At 49.3% G+C, this 26,027-nt stretch overlaps 1 protein-coding gene across 2 annotated transcripts; it reads left to right on the plus strand.

Annotated features, from left to right (window-relative positions):
* Nucleotides 1–1,771: 1,771 nt before the first annotated feature.
* On the plus strand, nucleotides 1,772–25,710 carry PLAT (plasminogen activator, tissue type). 2 transcript variants are annotated; one of them, XM_027599473.2, is made up of 15 exons: nucleotides 1,890–1,926; nucleotides 9,219–9,312; nucleotides 13,199–13,296; nucleotides 14,152–14,194; nucleotides 16,084–16,221; nucleotides 16,609–16,719; nucleotides 17,261–17,435; nucleotides 18,108–18,199; nucleotides 19,424–19,598; nucleotides 20,109–20,194; nucleotides 21,556–21,751; nucleotides 21,866–22,002; nucleotides 22,162–22,302; nucleotides 23,149–23,315; nucleotides 24,613–25,710. In XM_027599473.2, the coding sequence occupies exons 3-15, from the start codon at nucleotides 13,234–13,236 to the stop codon at nucleotides 24,769–24,771; spliced, it is 1,683 nt and encodes a 560-aa protein (XP_027455274.1). In that variant the 5' UTR covers nucleotides 1,890–1,926; nucleotides 9,219–9,312; nucleotides 13,199–13,233; the 3' UTR covers nucleotides 24,772–25,710. The 2 variants fall into 2 exon arrangements, with proteins under 2 accessions (XP_027455275.1, XP_027455274.1); XM_027599474.2 differs by lacking the exon at nucleotides 9,219–9,312 and having other exon boundaries at nucleotides 1,772–1,926; nucleotides 24,613–25,709.
* Nucleotides 25,711–26,027: the final 317 nt, after the last annotated feature.

Below are 26,027 nucleotides of genomic sequence, written 5' to 3' on the forward strand. Positions count from 1 at the left end.
AGCTCCACCCCACTGGAGACTACTTTGAAGGTTGTAATTAAATTTGCATTTTAAGTGGGGGCTAAAAACCTAAGGGAATGCATTTCTAAAGGTGGAATTGTAGGTATCCTGACAAGTGTTGGGAAAGGACTCTCCCTGCCCACTCCTGGATCACACACTGTTATGGATCCTGGCATATAGATCCTACCCCCCCCCCCCCGCCCCCCCCCCCCGCTCAGGCTTTAGGAGCCAATACCCAGGCTCCAATCTCTGTGTCATCTAAGGATTTAAGCGTAATCGTTCAGGAGTAAATCATCCCCTACAGGAGTTCAGATTAAAGATCCCTCCATCCCTGCTGAACCAAAATGGCAGAAAAAGCCTCTGGCCCTCGTCATGGCATTGCACATTACAGGGAGGTAGAGACGTCTCCATAGGACAGAGCCATTCTTGGCTGCAGCTTATCTGATGTCCTAGCTCCAATGCTCTGTAGCTAACTTGACCCCCATGGTTCCCCTTTTCTATAACGGCCATTGGCAGAGCTACGGCTTGATAAAAATATGGAAACACAGTTTGACTTTGGACACGACTGCCTTATTTTCCCACCTCAAAATCAGCTCTCATCGCTTGACAAATATGAGCACATTCAGGATCAGAATCTATGAAATCTGGCCTCTCCTACAAGCGCTGGTCATCCCTCAATTTCTTCTGCCCACCTCAGCCTTCTGATCCCTCTCCTGGCACCCTCTTCCTTCTTTCTTTCACACTGCCTTGTCTCAGCCAGACACCAACCAATAATACAGATGCCACATATCGAGCCCCGAGCCAGGGAGCTCCTGCACATGGTCACGCTCTAATCCATGCACGTGACCTCTGATGCGCTAGCTCAGCACGACTGAAAACCCTGGCTGAGGTCACATCCCTCATTACTGGTACCGCTGATTCAAGCCTAAGCCTCCCCCTACACCTGCTGCTTTTCCTTATCAGTCATCTGCAGGTTCTTAACAGGTCAAACAGGCTGCCCATAGCTAGGAGCATTTGCATTTAAAAGCAAACTCCAGAACAGGGGAAAGTTTAAGGGATGGATAACCAACGATAGAATTTCAGGCAAGGCTGTGCAGAAAGAGAGTTTAGACAGAGCACTGATTCAGGGCCCCCCACCTTTACTCCATAGCCCCACTCAGGAAATGCTGGAGCAGAGAAATCCTCAGCCATCACTTTACAGGGAAGTGAAATGATTTTCTCCATGATGATAGAGCGGGGGAGTGGCAGGGTGGGTGCCTGACGCAGATTTCAGGCTGGGGTACTTTCCACAGCAGAGGAGCCCTGCCCACCTTTGTTTACCGGCCCCCCTCTACCCCCTTCCCCACGTGCCCCAACCCTGGCACTTCTGCGCCTGGAGGGAACTGGTCCACCTGTCCAGTCCTCCCACCCTCTTGTGTCCAGAGGGGCAGATTTAGGGCTGGAGATTCCAGAAGAAGCCCTCAAGGCCTCGTCTGTGTGTATTTGTTTAGAACCGTAAAGTCCTCTTTCCATGATAGGCTCACAGCCAGCTGGTCCTGAGGGTCCCATTTAGGTCATAGACTAGGGCTTTAAAGGAAGATGATTGTTAAGGTTCCGTCCAACTCCCAAATTCCTGTGATTCGATGACATCAGGATTGTGAATAATCAGGCTGGCCCTAAACCAGGTTGGGCTGTGCTGCTTCCATCAGAAACTTCCTCCCCCTCTTTATAAAAACAGGCCCGCCCCACTCGGCTCCCTCAGGGCCCTGTCCACTGGACATTCTCTGGCTGCAGAGAAACCCGCCCACCCAGGGCCACTGACTCCACCCCTTGCCTTGAAACTTAAAGCAGGCCGGAGCTGTGCAAGGAGATTGGAGCGGAGGTCCCGCAAGAGCCCAGGGCTGAAGAGAAAGCTCTCCAGGGAGGGAAGGAAGGCGAGCAGTGGCGGTAAGTTGAATTCTGTGCCTCCCTGTCTGTCCATCTCCTCCTCTCTTAAAAGTCTTTCAGGCAAACTGAGCCAATAGAGGAATGCCTTCAGGAGGGACTGACTTTGTAATTCAGGCAAAAAGCGGATTAGCTAGAATCCGAGCCCCAAGGGAGCCTTCTTTTTGTATCTGCATTTCATTGGGATGGGCTGAAGTCTTTTGGAGGGGCGAGGGCAGTCAGGGGAAGAGAGAATAGGAGGGATTATTTTTTGGAGAAGAAATCTCTGCAGAGTAAAGGGGAAAGTGAAAAGAATTAGAGAAATGCTCTGAAGAGACAATGGGAAGCCCTCATGACTAAAGGGCAAAAAAACGTGCAATCAACTGCCTTCGGGATTTTTGGCTATCAGAGCCTGGAGGGTCCACGGGGTCTGGCTGCCGCCCTCCCTCAATGAGCCCATTAAGAAACCGGGGCTGGGGATGGGGTGGGGGGAGGCAGGGGTGGTGGTGCACGACTTGCCTCCTTGCCTTCGAGCGGGATTAAGTAGGTGGGAAGTGCTGGAAAAGAGAAGGCCTCTGATCTCCCCCCCCCCCCCCATGTCCCCTACGCCTATCTCCACTGGTTGGTTTTTGCCCAGTGTGCAAGTATGAGGTCCTCTTTAAGGACTTTCAATTACAGAGGGGAAGAATAACATCAATGGCTTTTCTTCCTAAGGTGCTCTGCAGGACGCATATCAGGGCTTTCCAGATTTTCACTGTTACTATCTTTATTTTCTTAACCTTCCTGGGAGGGAGCCAGGGAAGTAGAAAAACATGCTGCGCTCCCAGGTTAACTAGTGACAAATTCAAATGCAAAGAAGTGTGGAAATGATGATTTACCTGGTGGTCAAGTCAGGTTAATAATGGTGATCTCCTGCAGTGGATTGATGACAGAAAAAAATTATGTGTATGTGTGTGTGCATTTGCAATTCCATGAACAAATTCTGCAAAAACAACTAGTAAGCGGAGTCCCCTCAAAGGGGACTTCCTAGCAATTCTTGCCCACGGGCAGGAAGACTCATCCTGGGATCTAGACGCTGACTTGTCCAGAATCAATATATGACGGTCAGCCTGAGTGCTTCCTGTGAGAGCCGAGCCAGGCTCGGGGCACCAGCAGGGATTTGTGAATGTTGAAATAGAAAAAGCTCCACACCACTCATCAATTTATTCTACCTAAAGTGTTCTCAGAGGTGCCAACCTCAAACCTCTGGATCTCATCACGAATAAACGGTAGCTCCCCACTGCCCAGTGGTTTAGTCTCTGTCCACATTCCCTAAGACCAACTCGGTTTATTTTGTGATGCCACAGATCAGATACTCCTGGTGTCTGTGCTACTCGTCAGTGGCTTCATCACACGGGGTGGGGGTTGGGGAGGGACGGGACGACAGCCAGGGAGTAGCTGAGCAACAGCAGTGATTTGTGCTCATTGAGTAGAGGTTCTGGGACTCGGCTTTATTTTCCTGGGTCCCAACATGTTGAGTAGAACCATGCTCAGTACATTTCAAACTATTGTAACCAGCAGCCCGGCCATACCTAGTGACCGTATCCATCTAACGCTTTTATAAATGACTGGCTGGGACCACAGAGCATTCGGGGAAACTTACTGTCCAGGGGAGGCCTGTTACTAATCTGCAAACAGCACCTTTTCTAGTTAGGGGGTTTTAGAGCAACTGAAGGGGCCCTTTGACGAAGATCATCCTTTGGGAGGAGCGGTGCCAGCTTCAGGATTTACAAAGCTTCTAAAATGTGTGCAGGTTATTTTCAATCAGACAGTTGAGGGGGCATCGTGGTTCACAGGAATGGTGGTGAACTTAGCTCCAGTTCAAATTCAAAGTCCATCCACTTCTCAGAGATACTGAGTGCCTGGTGCTGAGGAAGAATTTAGGTGTTGAGTTGAAATGTTCAATTTCACTTGATTATTTGGCACTGTGCATCTGCAGTCTCAGAATAAAATTTCTACTTTCTGTGAGTGAATTTCAGCTCTGCTCTGATGAGATGGCTAGGATAGACAATGAGTGACCAGAATATTCTCTTCATTCATTCTTTGGGTCATTAGCTTTGCATGGAGAAAAATTCTGTGCATAGTTTCAGGCTATAAGCCTTCTCTTAAGCCAACCAGCTCGCAAAGCTGGTAGTCTCAAATCAAACCAGATAAAAGAATGAGGACAATTTGGACTCACAGAGAGTCAGAGCTAGAATGCATCTTAGTGATTATTCGCTCTGGTCCAACCCCAGGCCCAGCCACCTGTTCTCCTAATCCTGGCTTAGTTGTCTACTTACATATAAGAAGAGCATATTTTCTTGGCGATCTTTTGTACATTCTCCTGCCTGAGAAACTGACTTCTGGAGAAGGGGGTAGAGCGACAAACAAGCCTCTCGATCACCTGAAAAATAACATGTGTGCCAGTGGGGAAAATGAACCAGGTGCTAGGTACACAGCAAGCAATGCATAAACATTCTTAAAAGGGATGACTTGGGCAAGTTCTGGTGCCTATTACCATTACCCAGGAAATACTAACTAGCTGTTCTTCCTATAAAACTTAATGCAATTGCGTGTCCTTTGCAGCCGCCTAGCACCATCTATGCCAACAGCTGTGATCCTGAGGGTGACTCTTGGCTAGCAGGCCCATGATCAGGCAAGCACGGCTTGCTTACATGGTGCTCCTGACACAGGCATCTGAGGCTTGGAGAGGTTGGTTGGGGACTGATCTAGAAAACCTGATTCCCCCTTGAGCCTCTGAAGTAACCCACTTCAAGGTCAGGCTGAACCTAGATACTGAGATACCTTTATGCAAAGCCTTTTCTGTTTATTATATGGTCACAAATATTCCATTAATTTACAACTAGACATTAGGGAATCGAAACCGAACTCATGCCCCAAAGGCTCCTCCATCCTTGGAACTTTCGAGCTTTCCGAACCAAATTTCCTCCTAGGGATGCCCTCGAAGGGAGAGCCTGGGGTGTGTGAATCCTGTTCCTTTGCCCAGTGGCAGGTGTTCATGCTGAAGAGTAAGGGGCTCCAGCTGCTTGCTGCTATTACCCTGGGCCCCAAGCTATGGTCACCTCTTGGCAATGTACTCTCAGGAACACCTCTTTATTTTGTTCAACCAGCAGGTCATATAATATCAATTCCAGGAAGCCTACCTTGACCAGCCCCTTATCTCAACAAGAGGGAACTAGATCTCCCTCCTCTGCATTCTACTAAGACCCCTTCTTCCTCTGCATTTCCACCTTCTATCCCTACATCCCTGCATATACCACAGCACTGACCACACTGTACTATGATTACCTAATCACTTGTCTGTCCTGTGCCGAAACTATGAGTTTTTGAGGATAGAACATATATGTCTTTGCACCATGGAGCCTGTGCCTGGTCTGTGGTTGGTGCTCAGTAAATATTTGATGGTGGACACATAGAGTTGTTAAATCTTCGCCCATGAATTGAAGAAAGAAGGAAATTAGACTGAGCTGGGGCGTGAAGGAGAGGTGGATGGAGTGGAGGACCTGATAGATGGCCCCCAAGGAGGACACCCAAAGAGGGCCTCAAGCCCCTTTGTGAGAGGTCTTTTGCATGAACAGCTTGATGTCAGCTGAGGCCTCTGCAGGTAGGGGACAGGTAGGGAAGCTAAGCCCAGTAACCTGCTAGGAGTAATCTAAAAGAGAAAGTGCCAGTCAACTGGATCTCTGCTGGCTTTTCACATTTTGTCCTGTTCATAGAAAAGAGAAACTTGTTTTATTTTGCCTTTATTTTGTAGCAAGAGCCAGTGTCTGCCACCTGGGCTATAGAGAAAAAGAGAAGTTTTTTTTTCTTTTTTTTTCTTTTTCTGGGAAGCTCCAGTTTCCTTATTTTTCTAGCCTAATGTCTCTGGTTTTTAAACATCCACGTGGTCTGCATCAGACGGGCCTTATCAGTAGCAACAACAGCCTGGTCTTCCAGCTGTCTCGGGCGCTAATTCCAGCTTCTTCTGAGAGTCCAGAGTGGCCCTGATGTAAATAGGTCCTGGAAAGGCAAATTAAAAAAAAAAAAAACCCACATTCAAGATAGGATAAAAGACACCACCTCATATCCAGGAACTAATGGCTCCTGTTAATACTGGTCTGTGTGTGTAGATGAAAGGTGTGAGCTTTTATATCAGTTGTAAAGAATCCGGTGGCAGGTTATCACAAGATGTCTGCATGATCTAGGAAACAGTATTTGGGTATTAATGCTTGACCACAATGGGGAACCCCATAGATGTTAGCATCTTTCTGCCTTGGTAGCTTTCGGTTGTTTTTCCAGGGAGAAGCTGTTAATGTTGGTGCTCCCGTTATTGAAGGACACTCGTGACAGTACGGTTGACCTTACCGTGCACGGGCCATTGCGTCGTAGGGCCTTTGCCTGCTTCTTCTCTAATCGCCGTAGTAATTCAGCAAGGTGGGAATGATTGGCCCATTAGAAAATCCAGGAAACCACGCGCAACCTGTGTGTCAGGGTTGTGTCATGGAACTTGAAGACTCTAGAGGCTATGCCCCTTGCCCTGAGACATGCTGCCCCTCCCAAACAGCAACTCTGAGCGCATTAAAAACATTACGGTCCAGCATCAGGACATAGGAAGGAGTGGTGGAAAGTGTCGGCTCGAGTCCCGACACCACCTCTCACCACGTGTCTTGCCTTAGGGCCAAGGCCCTTATGCTTTTTTGAAGTTCGATTCTCTCTGTAGAAACAAGAGAATACTATTGCCTTAAATGATTCAAGAGTTGTAAAAGGGTTTTGTAAACTCTGCCTGGGAAGTGGTAGGTACTCAAATGCCTGTGGAGCAAGGGGCATTAATCCACACACAGCTCTCACAAACACACTGTAACATTGCTTTCCTGCGAGCCCAGGAAAATGTGGACACATTCAGTAATGATACAAGGAAAGCTTCTGATCAGTTTTCTGACTCATGGGTGTTGAAATCTGGAGGTGAACTGAAGGATTATCAAAGGATTGCGTATTTCGTTGCTTTGCAGTGATGTTGGCTTCAGGGAGCGGAAGGAACACCAGGAACTACCTTTGGGCTTAAGATGAGACACTGTTTTAGAGGAACATCGGATTGCAGGGTTTGTTTAAATTCAAACTTTGGGTTTAACATTTTATTGCACTGACTAATTGCATTGGCGTTTGTCAGCTGAACCTTGTTTTTTCTTCACAGGGTAAAAAGTTTATTAGGAAAGGGTTTTTGTTTTTATCCTAAAAGGAGGCAGGATGGATTTCTGTTTTCCTAGACCCATAACCAGCTCTCCCTTATTTCCTCCTAACAACCAGGATTACCTGGCAGAGGGTGGCCAGGGAGTAGATGACAGTGCTCAGTGCAGAGTTTTCAGAGCTGCCAGGTTAATTTCATGTAACTCAGGCACAAGTCGTCCGCCTATGGTTTGACGATGTTTCGGAGAGGATTCTGCCCTAAGTAACTAGTGAGATGGGAGGGAGCTAGGAGAGGATTCTGTTCTCTTCACCTCATTGGAATGGATCAAATTAGGTAAGAAACAGACTCTTCCTCTCTTGTCCCCTCATTATTCAAGAAGAGAGAAAATAAACTTTAACACACAGAAATTTAAGTACTGAAAAGTTAAGAATTGCCTACATGATGGCAGTTTCTGAAAATGGTTTTTATTCTGACAGCACGGCCTCTGTAAAAAGCAAGACCTGTGTGAGCAAGACCGGGGCTAAGAGGCTAGCGGCCCCTGTCCCGGGCTCCGTCTGGGACCCGCAAAGGTGCGCTTTTGTGGGGTCCCTGCCTGTGGGGCAGGCTTCCTCCTGCCATCTTACCCCCTCTCTTGTCCCGACTCTAGTGAAATGCCTTTGCTGTTCCAAGGAGTTCTGCCTTGGACCATTTCTTTTCTAATTTGTTGGCATCCATTCTGGGCCATGGTGGTTGTGGAGTGGAAGGAGGGTGTTGTTTGTTTAAAGCCATGAGTCACTTTAGAGTATTGGTATTCTTGGAGACCGACTCTGTCTTACTCAGATTTCCAGAGAGAAGCTTTGCAGAGCAATAATAACCTGAGACTCTCCTTTACCAGAGATTAAGGTAACAAACCTTGGACACGGTGTAAAATTTGATCATAGTATCAACTTCCTTTTGTCTTTCCCTTGCAATTTCCAGTCTCCTCTAGCTTGCTCCTATTTCTGCCTTTTTCTTGCTGGCAAGAGTAAAAACTACAAGTCCTTGAGTTCTATACCAGCTGGGGCAATTGCATTGTTTGTACCTAGAACCACAGAACTTGATTGACTGTGTTTGTACAGTTCTTCTATTGCAGATCACTTTCACACATGTGGTTGTGTTTAAATAAAAGTACTTAGACGCATTTTTAAGTGTTTCACAGTTGATACCCATTATATCATTTGTTCTCACAACAGCAGAAACCACAGTGTGTTAGCCCTGGAGGAAACCTCGAGAGTTTGGTTTTGCATCCCTGGGAGCTGATTTTATGTCTCAAAATATAGGCACTTTTGGGAAAGGCAGCATATCAATTTTTACTCAGTCATTCTAACCTTATGTGAATGAGCATATCAGTCCCTTTCCGAAGGGCAGATTTTTTTTTTCAAAGATTTTCTTTATTTGACAGAGTGGGGGAGCAGCAGAGGAAGAGGGAGAAGGATGCTCCCCACTGAGCAAGGAGCCTGAGGTGGGGTTTGATCCCAGGACCCTGGGGCCTGAGATAATGACCTGAGCTCATGACCTGAGCCAAAGGCAGACGCTTTAACTGACTGAGCTACCCAGGTGCCATCCCCAGAGGGCAGATTTTTAAGGGGGAAGATGGAGAAAGTAGGGCAGTTAAGCGTCCGACTCTTGACTGCAGCTCAGGTCATGATCTCAGGTCATTATCTCAGGGTTGTGAGATTGAGCCCTGCATATGGGCTCGGTGGGGAGTCTGCTTGCGATTCTCTCCCTCTGCCTCTCCCTCACCCCCCCCCCCCAATTCGTGCACGCACGCATGCATTCTCTCTCAAATAAATAAATCTTAAAAAAAAAAAAAAAGGACCATGTAAAGGCACTGAGACAACAGTTCATGTACTTTCCCCCTGGTCCTTCCCCTAGCTGTCCTGCTGCCGTCCCAGCGGCCTCACCCAGTGCAGACTCCACAGCTATGAATGGGTGCCCATCAATCAGCATGCCCCCATGTTACCACTGCAGAAACAAACCCTGAGTTTCTGGCTAGCGTGACCATTGATTTCTCAGCCACAATGGCACACTTCCTTGGCTCTAGCAGAGTAACCCCCTCCCTGGTTACCAGTCCATTGTTCCCGTTCTTCCCTAGAACAGTCATCACTCACGGTTGTTCAGAGGGGCCAGGGAAGAGAGCCACTCCAGTGCCGTCGCCAGCAGGACCCAATGCAGCTTCCAGACAGAAGGTCAGAGATGCTCTGGAAGCAGATGAGGCTTCCGCACGCAGACATGCAGGCTGGGTCCCACACAAGGATTCCTGCCCATGCATCCTTGAAATCCAGGCCATGCTTTATTTGCCAGGCCCTGTGTCCTGGTTTTTGGTTTTTTAATTTGCACAGATTCGTTGTCAATTTGCCAAGCTCTGTGTCTGCTGAACTCCATCCACCAGAGAGGGTGCCTTTTGCAAATTTGCAGAAATCAACTCTGTGTGCTAGCATGGGCCTGCCAGTGCTGGGGCCCCGGGATCTTGGGGACCATGGGCCTTGTGGCCGTTCCACTGTTAACCCTCACACAGCGATGTTTTCAGGGATTCAGGGATTCCAGTCTAACAAAAGTGAGACATTCTGGTGGGTTTCCTTCCTTCCTTCCTTCCTTCCTTCCTTCCTTCCTTCCTTCCTTCCTTCCTTCCTTCCTTCCTTCCTACTTTCCTTCCTTCCTTCCTCTTCCTTCTTTTCTTGCTTTTTTAGTTCTCTGACTCTGGGAAACTATGAAATAGAGCAGAAGGAAGAGGCCACAGAGAAAAAATAACAAGTCGTCTTTGTATTTATAGAATGAGCCTAGAAGGACTTCTTATACTCACTCCGCACATCTCACCTCCCACCCTCCTCACCGTGAGCACAGGGTGCTTCTGCCTTTGGCGGCAGCCCGTGCTTCATGGTGTTGGAGCCTGTCCTGGCGCTGGCTGGCCCCACGGACAGGGAGTCTGAGTCCCTGTTTCTGGTATTCACTTTGTTCTTTGTCCAGGCGCTGCCCCCAGACCTCTACACCCACCTCTTTAATGAAGGCAAAACAAGGACACATTTTTTCCTCCTCTCTTCCTTCTCCCTTGTCTTTGGACTGCACTGCTTGTCTGCTGGCGGGATGACTCATTTCTTTGTCATCCTCCTACCCCATTCAGCCTGTCCAGATGCTCTCATTGCCTCTGTGCAGCGAGATGGAGCTATAGCCTTGTTTGAGATTGTCACTGGATCGGCTCAAGGCCCAGCAAGGCCCCCAAAAGTGGAGGAAGATAAGGGCTAGTCGACTGAACAGAGACCGTCTCTCACTCTCCCAGGAGCAGAAGACAAAAATAGACTCCTTTGCCCCTTATGCCCCGGAGTTACGAAGGGTTTTCACATGATGCAGCTGTGGGAGCCGCAATGGAAGCCCTAAGTCATGCTCTGCCTCCCCGCCTGGTCCCCCTCCCCCGTTTGTCCGGGGAATGCAAATGTGTCAATACTGCACTTCTTACTTGGCAATTTTCCAACATCTAGAATTGTGTTCCAGTTAGAAGGACCCAGAGGTCCTTTTTTTTTTTTTTAGGACCCTGAATTCTTGAAATAAAACAGTATCTTGGTGGGCATCCAGAGGAAAAAAAAAGCAACCCCCCCCCACCGCCACCGCCCACCGGGGGCTTAGGCTAATGAGTTTATTGAAAGGGCTGGTTGGTTTGACAGGCAATGCTCAAGTTCCTTGTTGATGGGTGGCTCATTTACTCATTCATTGCTTCAGAATTTCTTCATAAATCCCTGAGAGCTACCTCAAGGCTTGGCCAGGATAATAAAGGATGGGACAATCTATATGCATATGTGAAACAGGATTAACATCTGGAGGAAGAGGGGGAATGCATTTAAGAAGATCTATTTTAAAAGGTTATAGGAAATGGGATGAAATTAAGAAGGGAAATTTAAGAGGGGTTTTGGGAAATTTTGAGAAAGAGGAAATCCAGAGCAGTTCCCTGTGACCAGAAGATTCCACCAAGTGCTCTTGTTTCCGATGGGCTCAACACCCCACTGCTCTCTTCTGAAACTTCAAGAAGCCTGTGAACAGTAGCAAGCTTCCTCCTCCCAGTGAGAAAAAGGCCCCCAAAGAGCACACCCTACGTGGCCTGCTGCCCAGTGGGGGGGCCTTGGCACTCCAAATTAGAACAAAGGCAGATTAGATCCTGCCTTCTTTCTGTTTCCTTCACAATGGGGGAGGGGGGTGGGGGCGGGCTGTGCTGGTTGGCAAGCTGGCCCTCTGAGCCTGGCCTCGTTGGAATCCTGTCAACCAGCCCCCGCTGCTCCCTCCCCTCAACCCCGGCTCCATTTCCCACCCCCTGCCTGTCCCCAGCAGCCCCAGAAGAAGCAGTGGGGCATAAAGAGTCCTTGCTGCCACTCGCCCTCTCTTTTTACCCTTGCTCCAAGGGGGGCCTGTGGCCAGTGAGGGGATGGGCACTTCCAACAGGGAAGTTCTTTGCAAAGAAACAAAGGGGACAGAGCCAGGTCAGGATGAAAGTTTTGGTAGCCTCTGTTCTGACAGGGCCCTTGAGGATCCTTGCGAGGGGGGAGGGGTGGGACCCAAAGTTGTTGTGACTGAAGGGAAATGACTCAAGGGAAGAAATGCCCTGATTTAATTCTTGTGGACAAAGGAGTGAGTGGGCCTGCCAGACCACAAAATAACACCCCGACCAACTAACCTAGTTTAAGCTGCAGAGGGCAAGATCACTGGGGAAACTGGGAATTTGGGGTCCAGGAAGATCTGAGTCTAAAGACCAAAAGCCAGATGCCTCTGTTCCTTTCTGCCAATTTGCACTTCCCTGGGCCTGTCTATAAAATAAGAGACAGACCTTCCAAGGGAGCAGTGGAGGGCTGGAGGGGCAAGAGCTGGGGCAGAGGAGCATTTCCTGTGTGGGACAAGGAGGCGTGGAAGTTCTAAGTGCAAGAACTGAGATTATCGGAGGTAGGTTGGCTCTGCGAGGTGCCAGTGGTAGAATCCCTATGGTGTCCTCTGAAAAAGTTTCAGAAGGGACATTTCTGTGGTTCCACCTAGTTGACCCCAGGGCAGGAACTCACTTTGAGCAAACCAAACTGACACTGGGTCCCCGGGCTGCCAAGAAGCACCAGGGATGGTCTCACTATTCAGCCCACAGAGAACTCCGGGCAAGACGATCTCCTAACCACCTGTGTCTATTGATGGATGAATAGATAAACAAGATGTGGTCTATACAGACAATGGAATCTTACTCAGCTTTAAAAAGGGAGATTTGGAGGCACCTGGGTGGCTCAGTTGGTTAAGCATCCAACTCTTGATCTCAGCTCAGGTCTTGATCTCAGGGTCATGAGTTCAAGCACTACCTTGGGCTCCATGCTGGGTATAGAGCCTACTTTACAAAAAAAAAAAAGGAGGAGATTCTGACACATGGCTCCACATGGATGAACCTTGAGAAGAGTATGCAAAGTGAAATGAGCCAGTCACAAAAGGACATGTACTCTATGATTCCACCTATATGAGGAACCTAGAGAGTCATCATATGCATAAAGACAGAAAGTATTCTACTTCCTAGTGGTTGCCAGGGGAATGGGGAGTTATTGTTTATTGGGTGCAGAGTTTCAGTTTGGGAAGATAATAAAGTTCTGCAGAGGGATGGTGGTGATGCTTGCATAACAATGTGAACATGCTTAATGCCACTGAACTGTGCACATAAAAAGGGTTAAGATGGTCAACTTTATGTATTTTACCACAATAAAAAATACATACAATTAAAAATATCTTCTAGGGGTGCCTGGGTGGCTCAGTCCATTAAGCGTCTGACTTCGGCTCAGGTCATGATCCCAGGGTCCTGGGATCGAGCCCGTCGGGCTCCCTGCTTAGTGGAGAGTCTGCTTCTCCCTCTCCCTCTGCCTGCCTCTTTGCCTACAGTGCTCTCTCTCTGTCAAGTAAATAAATAAAATCTTTAAAAATATCTTCCAGACATCGGTGGCATTTCCTGCCATGGGACCTGATGCTGGAGGGACTGGCCAGGATCAAGTCATAGGTTCTTGACCTTTCCATACTCCTTGATCTCTCGATCACACGATGAAGTTTTTTTTTTTTCCCCCCTGCCTCTTCCAGAATTTAAGGGACACTCTGAAGGAACGGTGAATACAATGAGGAGAGAGCTCGTGTGCGTTCTGCTGCTTTGTGGAGCAGCTCTCACCTTGTCCAGCCAGGTAGGAGGGCAGTTCAGGTCTGTGCCCCGAGCCTCGAGCCCGCGTACCCTCAATGGACTCAGGAGTCCCAAAGTGGTGTTCTGTCAGAGTGCAGAGGTCAGCAGTTACGGAGCGCAGTACACACACTCCTCTCTGTGTAGGATGCTCAGGATTCAGGCGCAGAACCCCAGGCAGTTCTTCTGACTTGGGCAAATAGTACTTAATCCTACTCCACTGCTACTGCCTGCCTTCTTTGGAGCTGTTTTTAAAGTATGTGTTTGAATTCATCCATAAAGCATCTAAAAAAGGTGGCGCACACGCCGTGAGCCCTGGAAGCTGGCAAGCTGACCTAGGCTGCTTACTATCTACTTGGGATGGAAGCCATACTACGGACATGCTCTCTAAAAATGCCCAGCGAGCAAGGGCACCATGGAGGGCCCATTGAGAGTACCTTGCACAGTGAGGTTTTAGAGGAGAGAGTTGGAGGGGACGGAGGGGGGCTACAACTCCACTAACCCCTTGCGGCTATTTAAATTTAGAATTAAATGCAATTAAAAATTCAGTTCAGTCGCACTAGCCCCATTTCAAGTGCTCAGTCACCACATGTGACTAGTGGTTACGGTATTGGACAGCACAGGTATTAAAGATTTTCATCACTCAGAAAGCTGTTTTGGTAGCACTGCTCTAGAAGGGGAGGACAAATTAGAAAAGAAGGCAAGAGGTGGACATTGCACCTGGGGCCAGCTACCCGAGGGGGAATCTTCAGGGCAGGTGGCATCTGACTGGGGGTGTGTAGGCAGTCTCTGGATCAACCATGTTTATTCCTAACACGCCCAGCATGGGCTGATCCTTCCTCCACCCCTGGTTGCTTTGCAGGAAATCCACACCCGATTCAGAAGAGGAGCCAGATCTTACAGAGGTAAGGTGAAGCTGAGGTGGAAGGGGGTCTATGGAAGCAGGAAGCAGAGTCAGGGCTTAGGAGCTCAGGGTGCTCTAGGCGCTGTCGGGGATTTATCTTCCACCACACCCAGCTTATGTAAGCTGTGTGAAGGTGAAATTTTGCAGGGTGATTCTGTAAAGATGCCTGCATCACCCCCCAGCTCTTACTCATTCACCTAGTTAGCTAAGGCCAGGTTCTGAGAGAACAGGAACAGGCGTGCCCTCAAGGAGTCCGGCTGTCAGGGAGTCACAGAGCTGGTGGGAGCCTGCCAGCTCAGTGGCCCGAAGCCCTGTTACACAGGTGACAAGACAGAGCCAGAGATTGAGCAACTGGCCCAAGGCCACACCGAGACCAGGCCGCAGCGGCACTGGTCCTCCGGGGTCCTTTTCTGGGCTGTGAGCCCCATCCTGCCAGAGTCCACCTGGCATCTTTGTTAACTGCCATCTCTGTGCTTCCACATCTTCTGGTTGGTCAAACCGGCGTAACGAACCTGGGTTACCTCACAGAAGTCCCACAGGTGTGGAAAGACTTTTCACTCTAGAGTCGACTTTAGAAACCTGAGGAAATCGCCGTGAGCATTAGGTAGGATTCCAAAAATAAAACATGCTCGCAGCCAGATTGTCTTGACTCTGGTTGGAAGAACTCTTGGGCCCAACTTCACATCTAAAGCTACCAACTTAGGACCCTCATTTCTTGTCCTTCATGACCTAGTTCCTTTGGCTCTGGAAGGCTTTGCAACACCTCTTTTAAAGTGGAAGTATGCTGTAACTTTTTTTTTTTTTGAGAGAGAGCGCGCATGCGCACACGCGTATCTATAGACACGCACGCGCGCACACACACCCACATACATGCAGGGTGGGGGGAGGCGCAGAGGGAGAGGGAGAATTTTCAGCAGGATCAGCGAGAGGCCCAATATGGGGCTCAATCTGAGACCCTGAGATCATGACCTGAGCCAAAACCAAGAGTCAGATGCTTAACTGACTGAGCCACTCAGGTGCCCCAACGCTGTACTCTTAATGCCTTTGCTGTTGGATAGCACAGCATTTCCGACAAGGGTATCCAGGCAGGGGACCCTCAAAAGAAACAACAGTATTATTTACAGCGAGCATGTGTCACTTCTTTAATTCATGAAAAGTTAAAGATTTCTTAAGTTGGCATTCTGGTTTGCAAACAGAGAGAGGCAAAGAAGGCAAGAATATCAATGCGAGTACTTAGACCGTTTTCATTAAATCAGAAATACTGGTGAGAGCAGCACATTCCCCACACAGACTAAGATGTCAATTTTCTTTCTTTTGGGCTAGCAATGCATCATTTCAGTGTGGTAACATTCATGTGGATCGATAACTCTGGTAGGCAATTATATACATGTGCATATTTCTGATGAATTAAAATGAAAAATTAGGGGCGCCTGGGTGGCTCAGTCGTTAAGCGTCTGCCTTCGGCTCAGGTCATGGTCCCCGGGTCCTGGGATTGAGCCCTGCATTGGGGTTCCTTGCTCAGCCGGAAGCCTGCTTCTCCCTTTCCCTCTGCCCCTCCCCTCCACTCCTGCTCTCCCTCTCTCTCTCAAATAAAATCTTTAAAAACACACACACACACACACACACAAAATATAATGAAAAAGTAGAGTATTACTTAGTAAATGCATTTTGATAGATAAATTCTTCCAAGATGAGGGCCCCGCCAAGGAAGAACAATAAAAGCGGTCTTTGGTGACAGATTCGCAGGTGTGTGCTGTCTTTGGGCCGGGAGCAGGGAAGGGATGAAGGATGGGTTGTATGACAAGTGAGTGAGGGACTCAGTAGGACCTGCGGTGGGGCGGCACCGTTTGGGGCTCGTGCCCTCAAGAGGCCGCCTGTCCCTCGTTCTAGTGAGTTGCAGAGACGAGAAGACGCAGACGCTGTACCTGCAGAACGAGTCGTGGCTGCGCCCGGGCCTGCGGGGCAACCGCGTGGAGTACTGCCGCTGCGTGGCCGGCCGCGCGCACTGCCACTCGGTGCCCGTCAGAGGTACGTACGCGCGCGCCGCCGAAGCTTCCAGCACCCGCGCCCGGCTCTCAGGCCCACGCCCCCTGTGTCCCCGGCCCGGCGCGCGCGCAACTTCAGATGGAGGTTACGGGCGTGCTGGGCCTCAGGCTAAGGTGGTGGCGCTGAGCCAGAACGTGAGACTGTGACCTGGGGCCCTCGCCTTCTCCTGCCTGGCCTCAGCTTCCTCGTCCGTCAAATGGGGAGAATGGGCGTACCTACCTCACGGTTTGCTGTGAGGAAGAAATAGCTCCTTTTGTAAAGCAACGAGAATAGTGCCTGGCTGGCAGAGCTTACTCTTAAAATCCTAATTCCTATTATCCTTGGAACTGCTGTGAAAGTGATTGGGGCTGCCTTGTTTGTCCTTGACAGTCTGCAGTGAACAGAGGTGCTTTAATGGCGGGGCGTGTCGGCAGGCTCTCTATTTCTCAGATTTTGTCTGCGAGTGTCCTGAAGGCTTTTTGGGGAAACGCTGCGAAATAGGTGAGTGGTGGGTGGGTGGGTGGGTGGTGTGAGAAGACGGACAGAATCCCAAGTCTTCCCAGAAAGGAGAGGAAGTGTTTGGTGACGGGGGCAGGGTGGGGACAGGGAAGGATCCTCCAAGGGTTCGTTAGGAAACCAGAGCGCTGGGCGCAGCGGGCAGAGCCTTGGGTGCCAAGCTGGGGTCTGCCTGGGGGACCCTGGCCACCCCGTGTACCTCCTGCGCCCCAGTAGCTTCGGCAGTCAGCCCGCCTCGTTGGTTTGGGGTGACGACAGAGCAGAAGTGAAACCCCTTTGGAAAACTAAATGACAGAAGGGGGAATGCACTTGGGAGGCGTCACGTGTCCTGTTTGCTCTCTCTCTCTCTTTTTTAAGATTTTATTTATTTATTTATTTCAGAGAGAGAGGGAGCACGAGTGGGATGAAGGGCAGAGGGAGAAGCAGACTCCCCGCTGAGCAGGGAGCCCGGATGCGGGGCTCGATCTCGGGATTTGGGATCATGACCGAGCCGCCCAGTTGCCCCATGTGTCCTGTTTTCAATCAGATGCCAGTGCCACGTGCTACAAGGACCAGGGTATCACCTACAGGGGCACGTGGAGCACCGCGGAAAGCGGGGCCGAGTGTGTGAACTGGAACAGCAGCGTGCTGGCCCTGAAGCGCTACTCGGGGCGGAGGCCCAACGCCATCCAGCTGGGCCTCGGGAATCACAATTACTGCAGGTGAGGGGGCCCCCCTTCCCGCGTGAGCTCGCTTCCCGCTGGTGAGGAGCTGCTACAGCTGGGGACACCACCGGGAGCTCATCAGGCAGCGGGCCCCCCGGAAACAGAACAGGCGCCTTCTCTACCGACGCAGTGATGTTCGCAGGCGGCGCCGGCCGCCGCGGGGCTGGCCCGTCTGGAGCATGTGGGCAGGCCCCCGGCTGCGAACTCCCACAGGCTTTGCTGTTGCGGTCTGGAGGCAGAGGTCTTCCCAGCTTTTGCCCCTAAGGCCTTGCACAGACTGGATGGGGCTACCACATGATAAAGGATAATCTCCTTTACTTCAAGTCCGCTGATTGTGGCTGTTAACCCTAGCTACAAAATCTCTTCATGACAGCACCTAGATTAGCGTTCGATTAGATAACTGGGCACTCAGAGCCAAGTTAACCCATAAAACTAACCGCCACAGGCCAGCCCTTGTCAACATGGCTTCTGTGCGCACCTCCTTAAACCATACTTAGTCTCCAAACAGAGACAGTAGCTAAGTCACATTTCCACCCGACATGATCCAGCTCCCCCGTGCACTGCCGAAAGCTCACTGACCTTTTCCCCGGAAGAGGATGCAAAGTCTTTGGGTCTCAGAGGGAGGCTTAACTTGGCACCTACCCCGGCCTTCCCTGGCTGCTTTTTCAGAAACCCGGACAGGGACTCAAGGCCCTGGTGCTACATCTTCAAGGCGGGCAAGTACAGCAGTGAGTTCTGCAGCACGCCAGCCTGCCCCGAGGGTAAGTGCTGCTTGCCCACCTTCCCCGGCAGCGTCCCCGGAAGTAGACTCTAGGAGGACCAAGCTGATTGTGTTTCTATAGCTGAGGACACTAAGGAGTGGGCTGGTGGTTCATCATTTTGGTTGCAGAGGGAAGAACATCAGGAGACTTAGGTCCTCACCCGGGCCTGGCCTCTAACTAGCGGTTGGACCTTGAGCTGGCCTCTTTACCCCCCCCCCCCGGGTCCCCCATTTCCTCGTGTACAGAGGAGAAGGGGGGCCGCGTTGGTGGTTTCCAGTCCTTTTGAGGATGAATGGAGATGCTCCCTTTTGTGATTGATGGGCCTTTTTCTCAATCTCTCTCTCTCTCAAAGATGTTTAATATGAGAAGGTTTTCCAAATTTAAAAATACTAAATTATAAAAAAGCACTATGAATTCTGTGGTGCTTTTACAAATAATGATATCCCAATAGTATAAAAAATGTGTTTTAAAGTTCTAAATATTCATATAAAATAATAATGTGCCTTCTGCCTACAGGTAAGTCTGACATACCTGTGAATTTGAGGACTCTTTATAGTAATTCTAAAGCATCCTCTCCCCTCCCAGGATCGGTAAATTGGGACTCACTAGTCTAGGGGGCCCTAAAGATTGCTTTAATTATGCTGTTTATAGTGGTACACTCTGCCAGTTTTAAATGGGGAGAAAGGAGGCTAAAATGGGGCAAATCGGTGAAAATAGGCAGCATCCGTACGTCCATATTCTCTCTTCCTGCTCAAGCCCAATAAACCCTTCAGAGCACTGGCAGACAAAATCTGAGAAACTGGGGCCTCTGACATGTCCCTCCATTGAAGAACTCTGGTTTGCCACAACCTGTCAAGTATAAGCAAGGAAACCCCCGTTTACTTTCAAAGCAGCTCCAGCAATAATCACTACTAATTGGGCATAGGCCCTTCCTGCCGAACGTGAACAAACCCTCAGGATCTCTCAACACAGCAATCCAGGCAGCCACATCCAACCGATGAAAGTTGGCCCACCAACTGAAAGCCATTTACCATCCCTATGTAAAAGGCCTTGAAGGAGGAGGAAAGAGGGGAGGTGGGATGGTATCTCCCCCCTCCTATGGGCAGGCTAAGTGCCTTCATCCTCTCAGGCCAGCAGCCCCGCTCAGGCCCTGTTGCAAACCCCGACTCGCCTGCGGTAGCATTTAATTGGTTTTGTTTCAGTTTGAGATTTCTTTTGTTCCAGAAAAAAATGAGGACTGCTACTTTGGAAAAGGGTTAGCATACCGTGGCACCTCCAGCCACACTACATCTGGTGCCCCCTGCCTCCAGTGGAATTCCATAGTCCTAACAGGCAAGGTCTACACAGCGTGGAAGACCAATTCTCAGGCACTGGGCCTGGGCAACCACAATTACTGCCGGTACGTAGCACAGGGTCCGTGGGGTTCATGTCTGGGCAGAAGGCAGGACTGGGACGTGGGATAGGAGATTTCATGCCTAAAGTTATATGAACGACCCAGAACCATGGATATTCTCTAGTCACACCTATTCACTTGCTAGAATAACACCTATTATAAAGAGGGAAGTTCACCAGTTTGTCAGCCCACATCCCACGTTCGAGGTGCTGTCCCATAGCCACTTAGTTCTCATCTGTTCTGTTCTTGTCTGGCTCCTTTCTCCCAGGGAATCATAAGACTGTCCTCACAGCACAGCTCACAGTCCCTTCCAACATCCCTGTGAGAGGGGAATGTTGTGTTGCTGATAGAAAAAATTAAACTTGTTTTCCTCTGGTGCGATCTTGGACAGAGCCATGTTCAGAACTCAGGCCCCTCCTTCCCAGCTCATTGCTTTGCCATTGGTTTACTGAGCCTCCTTCTGCTCTCATGTGGCTTCTGATGTGCTTGAAAACCTTAAACTCTCTTACCACCTAGGAACCCAGATGGGGATGCCAAGCCTTGGTGCCACGTGCTGAAGGACCGCAAGTTGACGTGGGAATACTGCGACGTGCCCCAGTGCTGTAAGGGCTGGCCCTTGGCCACCTCCCACTGCCCAGCCCCCCTTCTTGACCATTTCCTCTGCCACTTCCTGTGTCTTCACAGCTGTCTGGTTCAGACTGCATAGTTCCCAGATTTTCAGGAAGGCCGTGGTGGGGAGGGGCTTTCCATGACTGAAGCAATGGTGGGATGACAACTCTTCTGGCCAGGTGTTCACGTCCCACGCACGAGTGTGACACAGAGGGGCAAAACGAAGGAGAAGAACTGGCCAGTTTCTCTTAGAATTCATTAGGCTCTGAACGTCTCTCTCCAGATGCCTTTATTAATGATCGATGATGAGGTCGTGGTGAGAGCATGGAGGAGGATAGCTCACGCATATGGCTCCCTAGATAACAAAGTGCTCTCATAGCGTTCTCCCGACAGCGTGGTGAGAGGCGGTCTTCCTATCTTTGGTTTCTGGATGAGGAAACCAGTTCAGAAGTCACATGGCCTGCCCAAGCTCACTGGGCTCTGAGTAGCAGAGCCCGGGTCTGATCCCACATCCTCTGACCCCACAGCTGGTACTTCTGCTGTGAACTCTTCCAACCTTTCTCACAGAGCCCGTTTCACACAGGGGACCTGGGTGGGTGGAGGGAGCGGAAGACCGAGAGGAAATTCAAGTTGGCACATTTTGCTAAAAAACTTTAGAAATTGTCTGAGAATGGATTATTATTACTCCATTCCTGTGAACACACATATTAGCCAGAATGTTTCTCAAGGAACATACTATATAACTGGGCAGTAAGACACAAACTACCGATGGACTCACAACCAAGGCCGTGCATGGCGAGTCGTCGGTGAGCAGTATCCGTGAGCCCGCTCAGAGCCTGGTGGGCTGGGAGTGTTAAGAAAGCTCCACGAGCAGGTAGGATTTCACCTAGGCCTTGAAGAATGGGCAAGGTGGAGTAGATGGAAAAGAGATGGGGTAGACATCCTCCAGGAGAGAGCTGCAGGGCCTCGTTATTTCTGAAGCCGGGAGACGGGTGCAGGAAAAAACGGGGGTAATGAAGCATGGCAGAAAGATCCCATTTGGGGTCAGACAAATCTGGGTTCTAATCCGGGGGCCGCTGTGACCTTGGGCAAAAATTTCCCAGCTTCCCTGAAGTTGTGTGGTGAGGGTTAAAGATAGTGTATGTGCAGTGGTTGGTGTGCACTATGTGATCAACAGATGAAAGCTGTGGTTTTCGTTACCGCGGAGACTGTTCTAGCCCTCTCTATAGCCTGGACGCGAGCAGTAAGCCTGTGGAAACTCGGGGTTCCAAGAGAGAAAACCAAGATAGGTGCTCAAGGACCTCACCCAAGGACCGCAGGTCTGATCTCCCTTCTCCGTCCTCTCCTCTCCCAGCCACCTGTGGTCTGAGACAGTACAAGCAGCCACAGTTTCGCATTAAAGGAGGACTCTACACAGACATCACGTCTCATCCGTGGCAGGCCGCCATCTTTGTCAAGAGCAGGAGGTCACCAGGAGAGAGGTTTTTTTGTGGGGGAATACTAATCAGTTCCTGCTGGGTCCTGTCTGCTGCCCACTGCTTCCAGGAGAGGTAGGGACTCCAGAAAACCCAGTCAGTCTCCCTAGACTTTGAGGCCTTGAAACCAGGGCCTGTTAGAAGAAGCCTCACAGCAAGCAGTGCGTCCTAAGGCTCTTTCTCCATTAGGTATGATGCCCACCACCTTAGGGTGGTCTTGGGCAGAACATACCGAGAGGTCCCTGGAGAGGAGGAGCAGAAATTTGAAGTCGAAAAATACATCATCCATGAGGAATTTGATGAAGACACTTACAACAACGATATTGGTGAGATGTTCTGTGCTCCCTGCTCCAGATGACATGACACACACCCACCCATGTGCATCCGCACCTCTGCCTTCCTCCCCCTCCCCTCTCCTTCATCTTCCTCCCCTCCAATCAGACGAGCATCACATGGGGCTTATTCTCTTCTCGCTCTCCTCCCAGTCCTGCTGAAACTGAAGTCGGAGTCGCTACACTGCGCCCAGGAGAGCGACACCGTGCGCACTGTGTGTCTCCCCGAGGCCAACCTGAGGCTGCCCGACTGGACAGAATGTGAGCTGTCTGGCTACGGCAAGCACGAGGCGTGTAAGTGGGAGGAAGTCTCGGCCCCATCCTGTCTGTCTGCAGGACGGCGGGGCGTGCGGTTACTGAGAGGAAAAAGTCATGAGAAGGTTCTAGCCCTGGCTCAGGCACTGATGCTGTGTAAATGTAGGCAAGTTCCCTGCAGACCGAGAACCCATTGTCTGCCTGCCCCACCTCTCGGGGTCACTGTGCAGGTCAAGAAAGGGGTGAAAAGTACAAGTGCTTTAAAGGGCCTAAGACTGCAGGAAGGTTCTGATAAGAAGTGGAGGCGGGTGATTAGGGTGTGGGGCTCTTGCGACTCTGGTCCTGTAGGCCTGAGTCCACACCCTAGATCTGCACCTTGTAGTGGTGGGACCCAGGACGTGGGTTTTTATGTTACACTGGCCCCCTCGCTGGTCACATGGGGGTAGAATTGCCTACCTCCTTAGATTATGAGAATTGAATGATAGTAGGTTAAGCCAGTGGTTTTCAGCTGGGGTGTTTTTGCTGGCCATGTCTGGAGGCATTTTTGCTTGTTGCAACTCAGGATGGAGGTTTATACTAACATTTAGTGAGTCGAAGCAAGGGGGGCTGCCAAACATCTGCAGTGCACAGGACAGCCCCCCTCAAAAAAATGATCTGGCCCCAAATGTCAGTAGCGCTGCTCCTGAGAAACCATGGGCTAAACTCTATAAAATAGCTGGTTTTGTCGGTCAAAATGATATTGACAGTATTTCGTAGGCTTCAACCTCATCGATCTGAAAGCTGGATCCAAATTAACCATTATTAGAAAAATCAGCTTCCTCTTTCTAGAAGATTTACAAATAACTTTCCCTAAAACTGTAAGATGTTTTCCCTTCTCTGTTTCAGCTTCTCCTTTCTATTCTGAGCGGCTGAAGGAGGCTCATGTCAGGCTGTACCCGTCCAGCCGCTGCACATCACGGCATCTGTTCAACAAAACTGTCACAAGCAACATGCTGTGCGCCGGAGACACGCGAAGTGGTGGGAACCAGGCAAACCTGCACGATGCCTGCCAGGTAGACACAGGGGTCTCGCCCACCCGAGGGGAAAAGTGGTCCTTGGCCCACAGGTTCCTAAGCAAGACAAAGTTACAGCCAGAATGGATGCATTCATCTTGGTGAGGCGCTGGAGATTCTAGAGGAGGGCCTCAACGAAATAACACAATCGGAGAGAGATCAAAGTTACCCAAACCTAAGAAATCTAAACTGCAGGAAGTGTCCCCATTGTCTATACCGGAAACTCCACCTGATTCAGGGTTTCCTGTAAGCCCAGGCAATTGATCGACTATTGAAGTGATGGGTAAAGCAACACAGACGAAGCAATTCTTGACTTCTGGAGGGGTGGAGAATTGTTGGAGTCTGCCATGTAGAGGGGGGGGAGGAGAAGCTGCAGCTTGCCAGGGAGTATGACCCAGATGATTCGTGAGAAAGAAGTTTTAAAAACTCATGTCAGCCCTAGTATGAGGTTTTTCGCCTGGGAAAGCAAACTATTTCAGGCTCTCTGTGTCGGCACCCTTGTCAGAGTCGGTACTTCTATTTCATGATAACAGGGCCCTGGTATGGGACACGCACCAGCCTGTGGTATTAGGACCTAAATATAATCAAGGCACCGTTATTGATGAGACATTTTCGAGCCTACAGTGTGCCTAGCTCTCCATCGAGGGGCTGGGGGTTAGAGGGGAAACAAAAAGAAGGAAACGGGGCTCTTCCATTGAAGACTTTGTGGGCTTTGTTCTTATAAGGTAAATTATATCAGCATTTTCCCCTCAGTTCCTTGACAACCTTTGTCTTTTTGAATGGTTTCTTCAGAAACCTCAGCTGTAGCCCTAGCTCAACAGTCATAAAAAGGTTGTATGTAAAGTGAAACCATGATCTGCAAGCTTCAAGTTAAAAACAAAAACAAGAAATCATTTTGATTCAATAAGACAATAACAGCCAACAATTACCAAGAGTTTTACAAAATGTCGTGCTTTCTCCCAATTAATTCCCATAACAACCTCCCATACGGTACATAGTATGATCCCTAGCTTCGAGGATAAGAATACTGAAGCACGGTTAGCCTAAGGCCACACAGCCAGTAAGTGGTAGAGTTAAAAGGAGGGTTGTGGCCTGAAATGTCTGAGCAATTATCTCAATTCTGCTTTGCAATGTAGATACAGCATAATTGTCTACAGGATCAAGATCATCGAGATAAAAATTTCCCTCTCTGAAATTTTGAATAATACAACAATTAGCACTACAGATATTAACCCTAACTTCCCCCCCAAAGAGTTTGCGTTTTTTGCAAACAACTAACCTGTTCTCTCTACTGCAGGGTGACTCGGGTGGCCCCTTGGTGTGTATGAAGGACAATCGCATGACTCTGGTTGGCATCATCAGTTGGGGCATTGGCTGTGGGCAGAAAGATGTTCCTGGTATATATACCAAGGTTATTAATTACCTAGACTGGATTCAAAACAATATGCGACTGTGACCAAGGACATCCAGTTCCCTGAAATCATGGGAGACCCTGCTTCCTCCACTTCAGAAGACACACTAAGGCGGAGTGCTTCTTTACAGAGCTGAGCCATCACACAGTACAAGTGGTTGGCAGGGCAGGGGGAACCCATAGAAGGGGGGAGAGGATAGGTTTTAATAGGTACTTCCCATTTTAGAAGTTTTCAGGGGTTAAGATCTGATTTCAGAATATAGTTTGTCAGCCGAGAAGACGGATAAATGCCAACCCCTCCTGGAGTACCACCGTCTAAGGCAGAAGAGAGGAAGGGAGAGAAGCCCAACCTCCTGATCTGTCACCACGAGCAGCTTTGTAAATGGGACCACAAAGATGAAAGCATGTCTCAATAGTAAAAAAGTAACTAGATCCTTCAGGAAGGAAGGATTGCATTAGAAATGGAATGTCTATTTATAGTCACAAGGAAGCCCCGTGGGGGTCTCCTCGTAAGGGATGGGCTGGCTGGCCAGATCATGTTTCTCAACACCACCTTTTAAATCAAGTATTTGACTTTTCCCTTTCTCCACTTTACAGCTCTTGGAAGGAAATCTTTTTGTGTACAGTGTAAATCTTTTTTTCTTTATAATAAAACAGGAGACTTGTATCATTTTAGTAACTGATAAACTGGGCTTTAGTATATTTATATCAATCCGTTTTAGTTTTTACTTTGTTGCCACACCCCTGTATTATACTGTGCTGAAATAATAAATTCAGATTATTTTTCACATATTTTCCCAAATCAGAGTGGGATAATTTTCTTACACTTGCAGTATCTCACAGCTCATTTATTCTTGTTAGTCATGGTCACATTTTAAAAATCATCTCAGGGTGCCTGGGTGGCTCAGTTGGTTGAGCGGCTGCCTTCGGCTCAGGTCATGATCCTAGAGTCCTGGGATCGAGTCCCGCATCAGGCTCCCTGCGCGGCGGGAAGTCTGCTTCTCCCTCTGACCCTCCCCCCTCTCATGTGTTCTCTCTCTCTCATTCTTTCTCTCAAATAAAAAAAAAAATCTCAAATATTTCCTTTCATTCATTTGGCATGTAGAGAATACTCGCTGCATACAAGGCAACGTGCTAAGTGCTGTAGACAGTGGAAAGGGGGAGGAAGGCAGTTCTTGGTTTGACAGGAAAATAAGATAAATACCCGGGTAGAACAGAGATGGGTCACAAAAACAGCGGAGAGAAACTTTTACTTTTCAGTTGCAGGAAGTATGAGAGAATCTTAAGGGAAAACAGAGGTA

Source organism: Zalophus californianus, chromosome 2 (assembly GCF_009762305.2).
Source record: "Zalophus californianus isolate mZalCal1 chromosome 2, mZalCal1.pri.v2, whole genome shotgun sequence".
NCBI lineage: Eukaryota > Metazoa > Chordata > Mammalia > Carnivora > Otariidae > Zalophus > Zalophus californianus.